Source organism: Vigna angularis, chromosome 3, assembly GCF_016808095.1.
Source record: "Vigna angularis cultivar LongXiaoDou No.4 chromosome 3, ASM1680809v1, whole genome shotgun sequence".
NCBI classification, from domain to species: domain Eukaryota; kingdom Viridiplantae; phylum Streptophyta; class Magnoliopsida; order Fabales; family Fabaceae; genus Vigna; species Vigna angularis.
Window position 1 is genome coordinate 38,448,084 of NC_068972.1, and position 19,708 is coordinate 38,467,791.

At 32.9% G+C, this 19,708-nt stretch overlaps 2 protein-coding genes across 2 annotated transcripts; both read left to right on the forward strand.

Annotated features, from left to right (window-relative positions):
- The first annotated feature begins 1,492 nt into the window (after nucleotides 1–1,492).
- LOC108324113 (guanylate kinase 2) lies at nucleotides 1,493–6,093 on the forward strand. The gene is made up of 11 exons (XM_052874583.1): nucleotides 1,493–1,693; nucleotides 2,563–2,619; nucleotides 3,205–3,312; nucleotides 3,422–3,498; nucleotides 3,577–3,703; nucleotides 3,837–4,202; nucleotides 4,799–4,920; nucleotides 5,016–5,151; nucleotides 5,242–5,284; nucleotides 5,374–5,479; nucleotides 5,677–6,093. The coding sequence occupies exons 1-11, from the start codon at nucleotides 1,493–1,495 to the stop codon at nucleotides 5,795–5,797; spliced, it is 1,464 nt and encodes a 487-aa protein (XP_052730543.1). The 3' UTR covers nucleotides 5,798–6,093.
- An 11,774-nt stretch (nucleotides 6,094–17,867) lies between these two features.
- Nucleotides 17,868–18,857, forward strand: LOC108324438 (uncharacterized). Its single transcript, XM_017557386.1, has one exon. It carries the CDS (start codon nucleotides 17,868–17,870, stop codon nucleotides 18,855–18,857), a length of 990 nt encoding a protein of 329 aa, XP_017412875.1.
- Nucleotides 18,858–19,708: the final 851 nt, after the last annotated feature.

The window sequence follows — 19,708 nt, forward strand, 5'->3', positions numbered from 1 at the left end:
CACGGAATATCAGGATGGACCAAGCCAGCATTAGCATGCCCACAGTCATACTTTACAAAATTCCATATTCAACCATGAGTCGTTCCTCCCTGGAACGCTCATCCAAAATTCACAACCATAGTTCACCTCATATAATGTTCATCATTTATAATCTTTCACTTTTATTTTCATTTTTGTCTTTCTGTCCAAGTACATAAAAATCACGACCTCTTTATAACGAGAACTAATGTGAGGAACGAGACCGAAGAACTTGCCCCGTTCCAAAATAAAGTAATACCGGCTTCAAGATAAATGGACGACCTATATTATAAGGTGGCTCGACACGGTCGGTCGACCCAGATGGACGACCTACATTAAGAAGGGTGCTCGACACAGATGGACAACCTGTATTACGAAGGTTGCTCGACACAGTCGGTGTGCACAAATGAATGACCCGTATTAACAATGGTTGCTCGACATGGTCAGTCGACACAGATGGATGATCTGTGTTATCATGGGTGATCAACAGGGTTGGTCGACACAGATGGATGATCTGTATTAACAATGGTACTCGACACTGTCGGTCGACACAGATGGATGATCTGTATTAACAATGATACTCAACACTGTCGGTCGACACAGATGGTCGACCTGTATTAACAATGGTACTCGAAACTGTCGGTCGACACAGATGGATGATCTGTATTAACAAAGGTGCTCGACACTATTCATTATGAGCTCTAAGTAGAAGACCGACACAACACATCCTCAACCAGAATTCTTCCCAAATGAAAGAGTTCAACTATTTCAAAGGAGTTACTGAAAATACCGATTGGTCAAAGACCGTTTCGATAACGAACGTTCATTATAATAGAATTTCATATTTAAATTCAACTTACGGTAACACATTTTTCAGTATAAACTTTCATACATTAAATTACTTATAACATAGCACAATCCATACTTCTCATACATTATCTCATCACCAAAATCATACAGTAAAATCTGATACCATAGATCATTCTCAATAAAATTCACAGAACATGCATCCGACACAGTATAACTCACAGAACATTCATGCATCGCAGTATAACTCAAGAATTAAATTTTATAAGCTTCCCTTACCTGGATCAGAAGTGAACGTCCTAACTCAGGGTGTTTGGTTCGTACGCTAACAGTTCTCTACTCTCACAGGATCACTTAACTCTTCCAACCCGATCTAACCATAAAAACCAAGAAATATTAAGAACTTAACCCTTCATGCAACCAGGATCTGGCTTTGCATGAGACAGAAAACGTTCGATAAGAAGAGAGACTTACCAGTATCAGAACGTTGAGATGATCGGTTCAAAACGAAGCTCACGACACCAGGAATGGTTCTACGGTTTCTGAAACGTGAACGGAGAAGAGAAAGAAGAAGTTTCAGTAGAGAGAAGGTAGAGGTTTCTAGAGAGAAGGTGAAGAATATGAAAAGTTAGAATCTGAGGAAGAAGAAGAGTGCATGCAAAGAGTGATGCAGACTTCAGAAAAGTCATTTTTGTTTAAAAACCAACGTCCGTTCTCTTGCTGCCACTTATCTTCCACTACTGATTTAGGAACATTTCATCACGACACCTGGCAGGAAGGCAGTGAGTCTGGAAGTGCGTTTTTAATGCACGGCAGAAAGGTTTTTAGAGCAATTAATGAGGATGAGACAGGGGGATTAATGATGCTCGTTTTTCTAGGGTCTTACAATGAACAACTTAGATTAATTAATTCTTCAATAAGGTCAAATATGATTTTCTCAATCTGTCTGTTTATTCTTAATTGAATTGCAATACTGAAAATTATATAAAAATTTTATCACTTGACTATGTGAATATACCTATATTTTTTCACACAAATGTTTAAATTTTGCCGTTAATAATTAAAATATTTTATATCACATGATTAAATAAATGACTAATATATTAATTGTATTTGTATAGAATTTAATTAATGTGTACATATCCTTCCATTGTTAAGTGGTTTTTGAACTTATTTATTTGTTAATTTTTTTATGTAAAAAATAATTTATTTTCTTTAAATTATGGATGATAATAGAGGATAGATCAGGTAGGCTGACTCATATGCAAGTAAAGAGAAGACTTATCTGCATTTTCACTCCTAATTCAAATTCAGTTTTTTTTTTCTTTCACAAGATAATTATATGAATTCAACCTAAGATATATAATTATTAAATACAAAAATTAAAAGTAAACCATTCCTTAATCAACAAAAAAAAAATAGCAGGAGCGAAGCTTCCCACGCACCTCACAAAAGACTAAAGCCGGTCAAACCGGTTCGTGAACTGAAAGCAAAAAGAATAAACCGAACCGAACCTCTTTTTTTTTTTTTCACTATTTGCGCCTACAAATATGAAAATTTGGTTCTTGATTTTTGTTGCACCTTCCTCTGCCGCCTCTCTCTCTTGTTTTCTCTTTCTCTCTCTCATTGCATCTCATGCCTTGTTTTCATTCTTAAAAATCCAAAGTTGAAAAGGTTGTCAACAAGGGAAGACACAAGTTGAACCTCAAAGGAAAACTCAGTGCCACCTCAAAATAGATCAAACAAACCTTGTTCTTTTATGTGCACAACCCAACTTGCTGCTATTATCATAAGGTAACAACATTATCATCAAAATTGTTGTTTTCGGCCTTTGAAAGGCTTAGACTTTTTCATCAATGCGATCTGGGTTCTCCTTGATCCACTCTTGTTTCATTGGTTTTCTTTTTCTTCTTTTTTCATTCACAGATGTACATGTCTCTGTTTTTTCGGGGTTCTTTTATTTTCTTTTTCAAGTTGATTTTCTCTTTCTTTGGAAGAGGGTAATCTTACGGAAAATTGCATGGTGTGGGGTCAGAGAGATATTGAATAAAGGCCAACTATGGTTAATTATTTTGGTATAAGGGTGGGAACAGAATGATGTTGAACTCTATCAGAATATCTTATTGGAAACGTTCTGTGTTTTTACCTATCGAAGTTTGTATGTATTCTAGATCCCTCATGAGGTTGATTTTTGTTTATGCATTTTGATCAGGATTGGATTCTGACAAGGATTTCTCTATGGTAAGCTTTAAGCATAAATTTTGTTGGGGGATCAGCATGAATGGTTTCAAAATGTGGAATATGGTTAGCTTATTATATTGGATCAGAGTGACGTTTTTGATTTGGTGTATGTTGTGCTTCTTTGTTTATGATCAATAGGGAGAAGCACCTATCATTATTGGTCAAGACCTGCAGAATGGGAATGACAATGACTTTAAATCAAAAAGTGGGACTTTTGAAACAAGCACTATCATTGGTGAAAAAAAGGTTTTGATAATGCAATATCTATTGTAATGTCATCTCTCAATGTGGCACAATTTACTAAGTTGAAAATATTCTGTCTAAAACAAATCATCCACCTCCATTTGTTTGACAGTATGTCATTGGTGGAACTTCTGGTGAAACTTTTTATGTGAAAGTTCAAATTCTTGACAACAACTGTCTTGGGGAATGGTAGGTTAAAGGTTCTTTATCTCACTTTTTTTTTTTAACTAGTTTAATTTTGCTTCTGATGTCTATTTTAATGTGCAGGGTTAATGTGGTTGAGCTAGGCACTAAACCCATTTCATGTAATGGCCACTCAGCCGTGCTTTTGAAAGACAGAATACTAATTCTTAAGAAAAATTCTAACCCAGATGACTGTATATGGTTTCTGGAGGTTGGTGTTTTCAGACCATGGTCCTTAATCTAATGCCAAAGTGCTGTTATTGTGTGGAAACTCTGAAAAATTATAATTAGACTATGTAATGCTTGATAGGTGTTAAATATTTTTGTTTTATTACTATTGGCAGGTGGACACTACATATGTCAGGCAGCAGCAGAAAAAAAATTTGGGGACTGAGGTTGTAGCATGGAGTAAGGGTGTGATAGGAAACGTGGAGAAACCTGTTGTTATAAGTGGTCCTTCTGGAGTAGGTAAAGGAACATTGATATCTCTCCTCATGAAGGAATTCCCCTCTATGTTTGGCTTTTCTGTGAGCCACACAACCCGTGCCCCGAGAGGCATGGAGAAAGATGGGGTCCATTACCATTTTACGGAGAAGAATGTTATGGAGAAAGAGATTAAAGATGGCAAGTTTCTGGAGTTTGCTTCTGTCCATGGAAATCTCTATGGGACCAGTGTTGAGGCTGTGGAGCTGGTATCAGATGCAGGGAAAGTAAGTTCCTTATTGGCCTTATTTTAGAACGTTAGATCCCAGACCTACACATATCAATCACTCTCTGAATATGCTTTGCTTTTATTCTTTCCTATTTCAAATATATTGCTCTTAATTCGGAATTAGGCTTTATCAAAGTACTCATAGTAATCTATTGAGTTTTATGAGTACTAGAAAGGTCTGAAATGTTTGGATCTTTTTAACCACCTTGATTGTAATTGTTGCAGCATGCACAATGCAGTCTCATAGCAGAATGTCTTGTTATATTATCACTTATCTGCACATTAATAAATTTTAACGCCACATATTGTGGAAAAGAACATGATTTCTATCGAATGTAACAGCCTTTTGCCTTCTTTTCCCCTTCTAGAATTTAAATTTTAAAGGCATGTATTGGGGATTGTCTTATGAATACCTTGATAGCAAAATTAAACTTTAAGTATAAATAAGTCTTCTGTGGTCTTGCCTTGTGATGGTACTGAGATTGAATTTTCTGTTTGTAATCATACCAAACCAACCTTGTGAGCATTACTTTCATATGACTTTACCCTTTTGTCTTGAGATAGTGAAATCTTCAATTTTTACATTTTGTTCAGAGATGTATTCTTGATATCGATGTTCAAGGGGCAAGATCCGTGAGGGCTAGTCCTCTAGAAGCCATGTTCATCTTTATCTGCCCCCCATCAATGGACGAACTGGAGAAGCGTCTTCGTGACCGGTGAGACTAATTGTTTCTTACCTGTGCTCTTTCACTTTCAAAATCCTCCCACAATTCTGCTATCTAAAGACTTCAAACCATGATGTTTAATGCAGAGGGACTGAGACAGAAGAACAGGTCCTAAAGCGACTACGAAATGCTCAGGCTGAGATTGAGCAAGGGAGATCATCAGGCATATTTGATCACATCTTATTCAATGACAATCTTGAGGACTGTTATGAGAATCTGAAGGTAACTATTTAGTTGCTATAAGCAAACTTCCTTACATAAACTCGTTTTTCTTTAACTGTTAAGCTTGATTTAAAGCACCCATTGGTGCAGAAATTATTGGGACTCAATGAATATGCCACTACTCCCAAGTCTGGTAAGAGTTCCCTAAACCAGATAAACTTGATCTCACCTTCACACAATGTTTCAAGATATTAATTATTGTGTTTAATTTTGTCAATCCAGCACCAAAAGAGATAAATCTCCCAAGGGATCATTCGGTGTCAAAAATTGATGACAAAATCATCATAAATTCCACGTCTTCAAAACTAGAAAAGGAATCAAAGAACTTGTAAGCCTTGCCATTTACTTTTGATATTTGCTCCAAACAATCACTGATGAGAAAACATACTTGTATCAAGTGTTGCTTTTCTTATCAAATACTTGTATTACACAGTCTACTCTCAAACAAGTTGGTCACAGACCCTTTTCTTATTTAGCAACCAGTGGTGTGATGAAGTGCTGAGTTTATGTTTTTTTCTGAATCAGGATCATGTTAGACGTGTCTTGTCTTAAAGGGGGTGCACCTGGACGGACAAGAGGACTTAATATAGAAGCCATTGACTCGTTTTCAGAAGGCTTCAATGGCAATGGGAATGGACCAATTTGACATTCAATGAACCTGGTCAAACTAACTCTGTTTCTCTCCATTCATATATAAAAATTATTTGAAACAATAGGTCACAGGATGAGGGTGAGGCACTAGGTTCATATTTTTTAGATGTTTTTTTCATGTCTTGATTTGATGCGTCTGGAACAATTCTTTTACCCTACAGTGAATCAGAAATTTTAATGTTGTTATTCTTAGTACATTCCAATCATCAACAAAGGCAAAGGTTGTAATCCACAATTTCTTGTGTGTATAATCAATAATTACAGAAATTATTTGGCATCTCAGCAAATCACGTGGAGGAACAATGTCCTGTAACTGGAGGTCCATATCTAGCCGCCCTTAAGAAACATTCACATGCATGTCTACACAAAATTTGTAGGCCAACTGACCAACATTAATCATTAAGTTAAATCTTAATTAATGATCTTAGGACATTGATCAACGAATAAAAAAGTTTCATTGAAACTAATGTACTCACTATTTTTGTTTTGTTAAGAAACAAGTTAAATGAAATCTAGTAACCCGGTAACAAAATCTGACATAGTCAATAATAGTTTAGTATTTTAAGAATGTTATTAGATTTCAGTTTTTGACTATATGTGCAAAAGAAGATTTTGTTATTAAGAGAAATTAGATTTGTTGTTACATCATTAAATAAAGTTTTGAAATTTTGATTTTACGTCTTTAAATGAAGTTTTGAAAATTTGATTTTGTAATGTTGCATGATAAAATTAAATATATTTTGTCTCCTTTTAATTAATTTGTATATCTAGGTATTTTCAATTTAATTTTTGTTAAAAAAAATCGTTTCATTAAATGATTAAAATACCTTTTATTTTCTCTAAATAGTCAAGTTTTTTCGATTTCTCCTTTTACAAATGCCATTCTCTCAATTTCTTTTCCATATTCATCCAACGGTCATAGCTATTAATAGATATTTTAACATTTCATCCAACGGTCATAAGTATTAATAGATATTTTAACATTATATGGTCCTAACTATTAATAGATATTTTAACATTATTTTCAACCTAAAACTTTAACGTTATAAACTTATAAGTTTTTTTCGTATATTATTTATCTCATTCATATCTAAATGAAACTCCACACTATACACAATTTTTTTATTATATACTTAATTGAAAGTATTCATATTATCAATTATATAGTACTTAATTATACCTTTTTCAATTACTTGAAATATAAAAAATGTTTCTTAGTGTTATATTTCAATTTTATATGAGCTTCTTTTTGTCTCTATCAGTCAACAGAAGTTAGTTGATTCTGAGTTGGAAGAGCGTGGACCTCTATGTTATATATTTTAAAGAACAACAAATAACATTTAAATTTTATAAGATTAAATATATTTTTTATTCAGTAAAAATTAAAATTAATATTTTTTTCAAAATTTTGAATTAATTTAGTTTCCATTTTTATAAATACTTAAATCTAATCATTTCAACAAAATTTTATTAAAAAATTAAAATATTTAAATTGTTTAGATGATAAATATGTTTAAAACATTAAATAAGTTTAACAAAAATTTAGTTAAAAAAAGTGAATTTATGTATTTATTAAAATATGAAACTAAATTAGTCTAAAATTTTTAAAAAAAATTAATTTCAATTTTTGTTAAAGTTAAGAAAAAAATAATTTTAATTTTTACCTAAAGGAAAAAAACATATTTAATTGAATTTTATATTTGATTCATATGATAGAGTTTTTGCTAGGCCAGTGTTTTCCTTGGCAGGCAGCCCCACCAAACGTGACATTAATGTCAAAATTTGAGGCTCAGAATGTGCTGTGAAGATGCATTTTGTTCAAATTTATCAAAAACTATAAAAGTGAGTGAAATTTTGGATATGTGAATGAAAAAATTTAAAAATAAAAAGTATTAGAAAAAAGTGTTAGAAAAGGTGAAAGTGAGAGGTTTCACGGTGGAAAAGGTGGTGTGAGAGTGCAACTTGCCATCTCCACCACAGCGTTTGGGGGACCCAAAAAGTGCTTCTGAGAAGCAAGTTGGCAAGTGAAAAGTCAGAATTGTCCTTCTCTGCTGCATCTCTGCCGCATCTCTGCCATCTTCTGCTATGGGATGCTTTCTACAGTGCAGCTTTCACAACTCACATCTGTCACCACTGTTTTGGTGGGTTCTGCACTTCACATGCTACTTCAACAAAATATACATTTTCATCATAATAAATGACATTTACTAAAATAAAAACAACAAATAAGTAATTTTTTTAGTTAAAATTACTTTATATTCCAGTTAATGTGTAGAATTCTTTTATATAATTTTTCTAAATTTTACAACTTATAAATTGATTATAAACTGATTATAAATTGTGAAGAATTTGAGTTTTGAGTTTCTCTTCTATTTTTCTTAGAAGTTCTTTTTGAAAAAAAATATGTAAATCTATCTTAACCGATTTAGGAGTGTGAAAGAGAAAAAAATAGTATAGTACATTACATCCCTGAATTTTTCTCAAATTATATCTACAATAATTGTTTTTTTTTTCAACCCTTACATTAACCTATCAAGAGGTAAGTTTAATGATGTGAAATTTGGAAAAGTGTATATGTAATACAAAAATAGCTGACAATATAATGATTTTTTTTCTAAAAGAAGCTGGTGTAATTTTTTTAAAGAACTAAGTTTAAATGTGATTAAAAAAAATAAAAATAAATTGTTTTTTTTCTAAAAGAAATGAAAAGAGACATAATTCTTTTGGTCAGTGTATGGTATACACTCAAGACCGAACGGTCAAATACTCAGTACTGTTCGGTTCATCCGCTACATTAATGTTCGGTCACAATTGGGACAACGTTTAAGTTATTATTGTTTAAACCATTATTGGACCAAAAGTCCAACCGACGGTAAAATAATCAAAGATATCTGACTAGAGATATTGATAAACCGTTTATGAGTAACTAACCGAATCTCCAAGTTTGTTTTTATTTGATCTATGAAACACTTATAAATACAATGACAGGACCAAAAGCTAAGTACGTTCAACTCACGTTCTACTTACGCTATACTAGATTCAAATACTCAATAGTGATAACAATTCACTGAATATTCAATTGTGAGCAAAAGTTCTTCAAACACACGCCTAACTTGGGCGTCGGAGTGCCTTTTACAGGTACCTCCCCCTCCGGTTAAGAGTACAACCGATCGGAGCAGGTGACAACTGAGCAGAGCAGGAAACGGCCGAACAAAGCAATCGACAAGCAAGCGGTCCAGACTAAAAGCAAGCGGTTCAGACGTTCTAAACATTCGGAAGCAAGGAAGACACATAAGAAATGTTAGTCTCTCGGTCCTACATAATTCCTACCGAAACATTTTGCCCTCGGAACGTCTGCTGTCGGGGTTTGGTTTTGCTTAGAGAGGCAAGGTCCGTTGCGACCCCCCTCTCCCGACGCTTCGGGTGTTTGGACGTGTTCATTGGTCGATTGCTCTGTTTGGTTGTCGCTTGCTTCGCTCGGTTGTCACCTGCTCCGATCGGTTGTACTCTTGACCGGAGGGGGAGGTACCTGCAAAAGGCGCTCTGACGCTCAAGTTAGGAGTGGGTTTGAAGAGCTTCTGCTCGCAATTCAATATTCAGTGAATTGTTATCACTATTGAGTATTTGGATCTAGTAGAGTGTAAGTAAAACGTGAGTTGAACGTACTTGGCTTTTGGCCCTGTCATTGTATTTATAAGTGTTTCATAGATCAAATAAAAACAAACTTACTTGGAGATTCGGTTAGTTACTCATAAACGGTTATCAATATCTCTAATTAAATATCTTTGGTTATTTTACCGTCTGTTGGACTTTTGGCCCAATAATGATTTAAATAATAATACTTTAACGTTGTCCCAATTATGGCCCAACATTGATGTAGCGGATGGACCGAATGGTGTTGAGTGTTTAACCATTCGATCCTGAGTGTAAACCATACATATGCCCCTTAAGTCCGAGTTAACCGTTTGGTTTTAGCCAAGGTTAAGTATAGGACTTATATGAGCTTGGGAGAGGTTGTTCTCGTTGTATTGGGGAGGCCATGTTTCGTGTGTTTTAAGGCGATGTCATCTCTGTACCGAACGACAGACTCTAGGATATGGGAATTCTCTCGAGAACTTTTTCTCATGTGGAGCAGTAGACACTAAGATCCTGACCGTATCTTCCTGGCAAGGATGGATCGGGCAGTGAGTAATAGGAGTTGTTTTTCGAAACTTTTTCCTATGTTCTACTTGAAACTTTTTTGTAGGCCGAGCGACAACTGATGGGAGTCCTTTTTAGAACTTTTCCCGTACTAATCTGTGATTAATAGTATCCTGTAAGGTGTACCAGATGAAATTTCACAAAGAACGTTTGTCACTGCTCGGTCTTTGACCTAGGAGTTTTTGGAGAACTTTCTAGTGAGAGGGCTTTACCTCTCGGCTATGACCTATGAGTTCTTGGAGAACTTCCTAGTGAGAGGGTTTTACCTCTAGGCTTTGACCTAGGAGTTCCTGGAGAACTTCCTAGTGGATGAGAGCAACCGTCCATCGGGAACTGCTTTCACCGCTCGGTTTTACGACCTAGGAGTTACGAAAAACTTCCTAGTGGACGAGAGTGATCGTCCATCTGGGACTCCCTTCACCGCTTGGTTTTACAACCTAGGAGTTATGGAGAACTTCCTAGTGGTCGAGAGTGACCATCCATCGGGGACTGCCTTCACCACTCGGTTTTACGACCTAGGAGTTTGGTGCCAGGGTCTATCCTTGCCAGGAAGATTTCGTCAGGATCTTAGCGTCTACTGCTCCACATGAGAAAAAGTTCTCGAGAGAATTCCCATATCCTAGAGTTTGTCGTTCGGTACAAAGATAAGTAGCGCCTTAAAACACACGGAAAATAGCCTCCCCAATACAACAGGAACGACCTCTCCCAAGCTCATATAAGTCCTATACTTAACCTTGGTTAAAGCATATGTATGGTATATAGTCAGGACCGAACAGTTGAACACTTAGCATCGTTCGGTCCATTCGCTACATCAATGTTGGACCATAATTGGGCCAATGTTTAAGTTATTATTGTTTAAATCATTATTGGGCCAAAAGTTTAACATATAGTAAAATAACCAAAGATATCTTATTAGAGATATTGATAAACCGTTTATGAGTAACTAACCGAATCTCCAGGTAAGTTTGTTTTTATTTGATCTATGAAACACTTATAAATACAATGATAGGGCCAAAAGCCAAGTACATTCAACTCACGTTCTACTTACGCTCTACTAGATCCAAATACTTAATAATGATAACAATTCACTAAATATTCAATTGTGAGCAGAAACTCTTCAAACACACGCCTAACTTGAGTATTAGAGCGCCTTTTGCAAGTATCTCCCCCTCCGATCAAGAGTACAACAGATCGAAGCAGGTGACAACCGAACGGAGCAAGTGACAACCGAACGGAGTAGGTGACAACCGAATGGAGCAAGCGACGGCCGAACGGAGCAGTCGACAAGCGAGTGATCTAGACTAAAAGCGAGCGGTTCAAACATTCCAAGCATTCGGAAGCAAGAAAGACACGTAAGAAGGGTTAATCTCTTGGTCCTACTAGTGAAACAATAAGTAATTTGGTAAAAGAAATATGAAATAAAAACTTCTATTTAGTATTTTTTTTCTTCTTTTAGTTATATATCTCTTTCGAAGATAAATCATGTTGTAATTATGATTAGACGTTAATTATGTATATAAAAATATAGGCTTAATACCTGTTTTTGTCCCTCTTTTTAAGGGAAATGTTCACTTTCGTCCTACCTTTTTCAAAAAGTTCAATTTGGTCCCACGTTGTGAAAAAAGTGTCCAAGTTAATCCTTTTTGGTCACGGCGTTAAATATTTAACGATTCTGCTGCCAGCTAGGAGTGTGGTGTGCAACATGGCTTTTTACTTGCGTAACGTGGCAGTGACAGTTTAGGGTTTAACTGAGAACGTGGCAGTGGTAGTGAGATTAAAATTCTGAGTGTTAGGGTTTGATTTGGGTCTTGTAAATAATGGTAGTAGTAGCCTTAAGCTTGAGTGTTGGCAATGGCATGACTTCAATTCGAGCAGTGGGAGTGTGAGGAACATGTCAATGTCAAGCATGGCCGTGGGAGAGAATTTTGTGTGTGGCTTATCACCGACGGGGGATGTTAATTGCACAGGCACGGGGAGGGTTAGTAGTAGCAGAGTTGTTGTTGATGTCCCTGCGCCCGGCGGGAATTACATTTTTCTCGCAGCTGGCTTTAGGCATGCCTGTGTTATCTCCGGTGATGGTGGTTTGGTTTGTTGGGGAGACATGGAAGGTGAGAAGCCTCAAGGGAGGTTCGTTTCTATGGCGTTGGGAGAGAACGTAGCTGCGCACTCGGACATGACAGAAGAGTTGTCTGTTGGGGGTCCGATAATTTCACCATGCCGACCACCTTGCAAGACACCTTTTTTGAGTCAATTGTGGCAGAGAAAAGCATTTTCTGTGGTGTTGTATCTTCCAATTTTTCCTTGCTCTGTTGGGGTTCTCCATTTTTTGAATCAGACAGCAATTGTGCCACGTTCTCAGTTAAACCCTAAACTGTCACTGCCACGTTACGCAAGTAAAAAGCCACGTTACACACCACACTCCTAGCTGGCAACAAAATCGTTAAATATTTAACGCCGTGACAAAAAAGGATTAACTTGGACACTTTTTTCACAACGTGGGACCAAATTGAACTTTTTGAAAAAGATAGGACGAAAGTGAACATTTCCCTTAAAAAGAGGGACAAAAACAGGTATTAAGCCAAAAATATATTAATAAAAAAACTACAAATAGGATAAAATTTTAGTTTTTCATATATAAGAATAAATATATTAATAAAGAGCTACACATAATAAGCTAAAAAAATAACAAACAAAATCAGTCAATTTTGAAGCATATATTTACATAAAGAAATTGTTAATATCTTTCAATTTTTAACGGAGAAACTTTGAAACGGTTTTTAATCGAGAATCATTTAGATAATTTTAATTGAAAATATTGACAAGAATATGCGTACAAATAATATTTTATTGAAAGAAATAAATTACACTTTTCATAGTCATTACATATCGAAAATTTATTTTTACTACAAATAATGTATATTATAAATAAAACCAATGAACAGAACACTACACAGAAATTCAGCTATTCAAATAGGTTTAGCATTATTCTTTACAAAAAATATATATATGAAAAATTCAAAATAGAACTTGGTGTAATATTTTAATTTATTAGGATCACCTTATTAATGTAAAATATTACATAATTGATAAAACATAAACAAACTTGTAAGCATATAACATGTTACAACTCCTTTATGAGAAAATCAAAGTTAAATTTTTAAATGATAATTAATAGTTCATCAATAAGAATTATCTATATAATACAAAAATTCTATACATATGCAACAACTACTTTTTTTTTTTTAAAATTATCATTAGTCTTATTACTTCACAATTTTTTCACCTACATTATTATTTATCCATGTATAATATACTATTATTATAAATGGACAACCACGACATAACAAAGATCAAGATAAGCTTTAATGATAAGAGATCATACAAATTATAGATTTTCTCATCATCATATCTAGTCAATTATGTATAACAAACATCAAATGTCTACATAAAACATGTCTTCAATGGCATACACATATGAAATCACATTCCACTAGCTTTTAAGACTTAGACATGTAACTCTGGAAGACTAGTGTATTGAATAAACTTAAAGATTGTGTATTGTTATCTCTTATTCGTACCTCTTAAGAGTTATAGTTATATTATGGTTGCGTATCATCCTCCTAAAAAGTAAATTCTATATTTGTTTCAATTTCTTATCTATGCTCTAAATATAATCCCCTTTAACTCTCACAACTAGCAATTAGAAAAATAATCAAAATAAATAATAATAAGAAAGATATATGGATAAATGGATACTTACGAAGCCAAACAATTCTTATAACAAATCCTAACAATATAAGATAAAAATTGTAAGTAAAGAAAGAATTAGAATTAGTATGACAAGATAAAATATTATGCGCTTCTCTCTTACTATATAATAACTCATTAGGTCGAGTGCAACAAAGAATCCTTAAAGTTTATTAATACCAATGTAAAGACGATAGAAGAAGATTGAAAGCAATTTTATATAAGCAATTGTTTTATTGTGTTTTTTTTTCTTGGAGATAGTATTTATAAGTAAAAGAGAGTAAAATAAGAATGAATCATAATAAATCTAATTAAATAAAATAATAATTTATAATAAAGTTAAAATCATTAACCCATAAATAAAATTTGCCCATAGTCTTTAAAAACATTACAAACACTATGATAATTATATCATTATTTTTTAATTACTTTTATTCATAATTTTTAATCACATAAATCATTTGTTTTTTTAATACACAAAATTTATCTAATAGTTATACATGTTCTCTTAAACTTGGTAGCAATTAATAATAGATGAGCCACTGTAGGCTACGTTGATACCGTGGGTGCAAACCTCGACATATCAACCACAAATGGCTCTTCTAAGATAGAAGAGATATTGTTCCTAAGTAAATCTAAACCTTCTAGTTCAAAGGATTCCACCCAACATACCAACTCCTTCAACCACATTTTTATTAGGTTTTCATATGTTGTACTTGTGGACATGTATGTGCACACCCTTATAAAATCTTGATGGCATGATGTACATGCATAACTGTTAATAGTTTCTATTAACAATCAAAATGTGTACTACATAAATTACTTCAAAATATACTAATTTACTTTTAAAAAATGAAAACATAATCATTACATATTGAGTTGCATAACAACATATTTCAATTATTATCAAATTTTCATCATCCTACAAAAGGATAGGTGTAATAAACTCAAAATTTTACTAAAATATATGTTTTACCACATAATTGTTCAAATTCTTGAACTTATAATGTTTCCTTGTGAGGCTCTATGATATAGTGCTTGGATGTAACATAATAAATATATTGTCATCACAATATAAAATAGATTGAGATATCTCTTACTTTTTTATAGAAAAAAATAAATCATACAAATAAACAAGAAAAAAACAAGAGAAACAAAGTGAGAAAAACTGAAGATAAAAACAAGAATACTATTATTTTGACATTCAACAAGTTTTTACATACACTTTATATCTACTTTTTTATTTCTTAATTTCTCTTTCTTTATAAATATAAAAATTAACTTTTTAATGATCAAAATTTCTCTAAAAAGTAAATATTCAACCGATATATAAAATACCATTTTCTAAAACAAAATAGAAAGTCTTGTCAATGAACGAAGTTCCTAAAACACATTTAACCGTGGTGATAGCAATACCTAATCAAGTTTGTAATAACCTTGATTAACAATAACAGAGCTTTCATGACCATCAACTATGATTTTGATTTTGATTCACTGCACAACCTCCACTAAAAAATCTAGTTAAAAGAATTAACATTAATTATTACATATACTTCAGAACAAAATAACATACATATAATCACAATGATAGACTCTTGTCAGTAAAATTACAACACTATCGTTACTATGGAACCAATTTCTTTTAACATACAAAATTAGAAATATTAAAAATTTTGAAAAAAAAATCATGCATATTATATTTCTTACCTCAATATTTTGCAATTCTAATATTAATTTGTATTTTCTTTAAAATTTTCTTTAATTTATCTTTTTAAGAGTAATATTGTAAATTTTAATAAATAGATAACCAAAAATATATGCAACTTGCAGCGAACAAGTTTTTCTCTATCAACATTTTTAACTAGCCGCTAACAAAAACCATCACCCAACAATTAACTGTTGTGACCAATGGTAACTAGCTATCCAAAAATTTTAGAATACATATTTACTTAAATTTCTGTAAAATACTTTGTCAATATAAAAATGAAAAGAATATTCCATAATTGTTTTTTGAAATATTAAGAAAATAAAATTATTTTAAAATATATATTTCAAATTGTTTATAGTAAATCCTCTAAGAAGAGAAAATCAATAATGTCTCAAAATATTTTTTAAAATATTATGAAAAAATAAATAAAAATATGTTCGTAAAAAGATATCTAAAGTTTCATTTAAAGTAAGGGAGGGACGACGTTGAAAGAGTGACAACTATTTTAATTTAATTGAATATAAATAAACGTGATTTTAATTAATCTTTCTAATACTATATATAAGCATAGTCCTAGGGTTGAAAATATAAAGAGCGTATGTATTTAATGTAAGTGTCTGAATTCAAAGGAGATAAAAGTGTTTTTGAAAAGCAGAAAAAATATGTTTAAAATAAAAGAAATAAAATGGTAGTGCATGTAGAAGAAAAAGGGACTCCAAATAGTAGGATCCTAACTTTTTGTTACAAAGCCCATTCTAGTCTATAACAAAAAAAGGCTATATTGAAGCCGAGCCTTTTTACCCACAAAAGGTAACGGGCTATATATAATCTAATGAAATTTAAGGGGCTGTTTCACCTTGTATCTCCAATAATTTTAGATTTTAAATTTTTTAAAATAATTTTACATTTTTTTTTATTGGATTTCAAAATTCGATGAAAAAAATAAAAAATACTTCGTTGAATTTCAAAATCCAATAAAAAAATAAAAAAAGTTTCATCAAATTTTGAAATTCGATAAAGAAAAAATTCTTCATCCAATCTCGATATCTGATGAAGTACAAAAAATGGGATCTAGAAATTTTTGAATTAAAGGATAATTTTGAAATTTAAAAAACAAAATTGAAGGTACAAATGAAATGATTGGGATGAAGTACAAAAAATGGGATACAGGGTTTTTGAATTGCAAGGATAATTTTAGAATTTAAAAAAAGAATTGAAGGTACAAAAGAAATGATTAGAAGTGCAGGTGAAACAATTTAAGATGGACTGTTATTGTTATTGCAATCCAATAAGGCCCAACCTCTCAACATCTTGAATCTCTAGATGACATTGGGTATTACTTTTCCTATGTCTTTGTTTTAATTTATTTATACATTCTACATTATATCCACAAACGGAGTTTGGTTTTGATGATATAAGTTTGAAAAAATATATGTATTTTTTGTTTTCATCTGCGAGTGTGTGTAAATCATGCATTAATGTAAGTTATACTGAGATTATGTATGTTATAACAATTTCATTTCATTCCATTGAACTTAAACATTATTTTCAATTGCTTTTTAAAAAATCTTTTATAACATACTAATTCATTATGATAAATATAATTGGTTTGGATTAGAGTATATTACAAATAATCAACTATCTTTTGTGATAATTAATAATAAGTTATTTATGAAATAAGAATTTGAAAAAATATTTATATAGTTAATCATTATTTAATATTATAATTTTTCATATAAACCTCAATAAATAATTGATTATTATTGGAAATAATCAATTATGTTGTCTTTTTTCAGTTTTCATATTAAAACAAGAACAATACACTTGATTATACTAAAATATAATTAATTATATCAAGTATTGACGGAAAACACTATCTCCTTCTCACAAAGAAAGACAAGTAAAGATTTTTAAACTTTTAAGTTTCGAAAAATAGTTCATTCGTTTTCTTTCAAAGAAGGTTCTATTGATGCATGTTTTGTTATATCTGTTACTACTCAGAAGTAGTAATCAGTTATATCAGTTTGTTTTGTACCCTTTTCCCTTTTCTCTAACCTATTTAAATGTTAGGGTTTTTCCCTTTTAGAAGGTAATTGTAAAAACACTTCTACACAGTATTAATAAAAGTTTAGTTTTCTCTTACCTTCTGGAAGTCTCTCTTCTTCCGATCGGTCTTCTCTTTTTCTTCCAGATGTCATGTTTGGGTACTGCCATGGAGAGCTCTAGCCTTTTCTCTCTCTTGCGGACCACCCTCGTCTTTCTTCATTGATGTTCTGACATGAGTGGCTTCACACACGAGATATTTCTTCTCGTGGGCTTTTATGCTTTGGGCCTCTGTTAAAACAACTACAGACCTTATTATAATATGGTATCAGAAGAGCAACGTGTTTCTTGACCTGTTCTTGGCATGATGGACAACCCAGATCCCACCACTAATCCCTCTAGCCCGTTTTATCTTCATCCTGGAGAAAATCCAGGTATTACTCTCATTTCCCAGATTCTTAATGAGACTAACTACTCATCCTGGAGCAGAAATTTGAAAAGAGCAATTCTCTCCAAAAACAAGATCAAATTCATTGATGGCAATATCAAAAAGCCACCAAGAACTGACCCTTTATTTGAGGCTTGGGAGAGATGTGATACAATGGTTTTGTCCTGGATCATCAAGACCCTTTCACCTCAGATTGCAGAAAGTGTTATCTATGTTGATAATGCTAAAGATTTGTGGGAAGAACTTAAAGAAAGATTTTCTAAAGGAGACTACTTCAAGATTTCAGATTTACTACAAGATATTCATTCTATTAAGCAGGGAGAAAGGAATGTCAGCCAATATTTTACTTACTTGAAGATTCTTTGGGAAGAATTAGAATCTCTTAGACCCATACCCTATTGCACATGCCAAATCTCCTGTACTTGTGATTTGTCTAGAGTTTCTCTAAAATACAGAGAGGTTGAACACATTATTTGCTTCCTAAAAGGCTTAAATGACACCTATCATACTCTTAGAACTCAAATTCTTTTGATGGAGCCCCTTCCCAACATCAACATGGTCTTTTCTCTCCTTATGCAGCAAGAAAGACAAGAAAGACAACATCTTGGAGTCATTAGTCAGACTGATTCTTTCAAAATTTTGGCCAGCACTACTGTCAAACCCAATTGGAAATCCCAAGGTCGTGGCACTAGCTCACGTGGCCAAGGAAGAGGAAGAGGAAGAAATCCCAATGATGGGAAACAATGTTCCCATTGTCACAAGATGAATCATACGGTTGATAAATGTTACTCTAAACATGGCTATCCATCATGGTACAAGAAAAATGACCACCAAAGCAGTCAGGATAGGGGAGGCCAGAACGAATGGAGTTATGTTAATGCTTGCAAAGAAGATTCTACCTCTACCTAGACACAGAATGCTCAACAGGAAAATAATAATAATTCTATGCAGACTTTTACTCCTGAACAGATGCAGAAACTGTTAAAAAATATAGAGGGCATTGATAACCCTTCACACAGTATTAGTCAAGTGCAAAGAAACACCTCTGGAGACAACCAAGGTAATTTCTCCTGGATTATTGACACTGGGACCACTGATCATGTGACCCATGAAAGAAAACACTTTATTACTTTTCATAAAATTAAACCCATATCTGTTAGACTTCCTAATAATTCTATGGTTATAGCCTAACATGCTCGAACCATTCAATTTTCAGAAAATTTCATTATTTTCAATCTTCTCTACATTCCAGAATTTTCTTTTAATCTTATATCTGTACAAAGTCTAACAAGGGACTTAAATTGCACTCTAACATTTTCTTTTAAGACTTTCCAGATTCAGGACAACTCTACCTTGAAGATGATTGGGCATGCTAATGTTTACAAAGACTTTTACTATCTGCAATCTTTTCCTATTTTTAGTCAAAATTATGTTCCTAAGTCTGTTCTTTCTTGTAAACATGTTAATGATGATTTGTGGCATTATAGATTGGGACACCCTGGCCACAAAATCATAGAACAAATATGTAAAAGTTTTCCTTATGTTCAAATGTCATCTAAGACTGTTTGTGATATTTGCCATTATGCCAAACAACATAGACTTCCTTTTTCCCAAAGCACCACTGTTTCTGCTAACTATTTTGAATTGATACACTGTGATATTTGGGGACCTGTTTCTATTCCTTTTATTCATGAGCCTAAATACTTTCTTACCATAGTTGATGACTATAGTAGGCATACTTGGGCCTTTTTTATGCACAG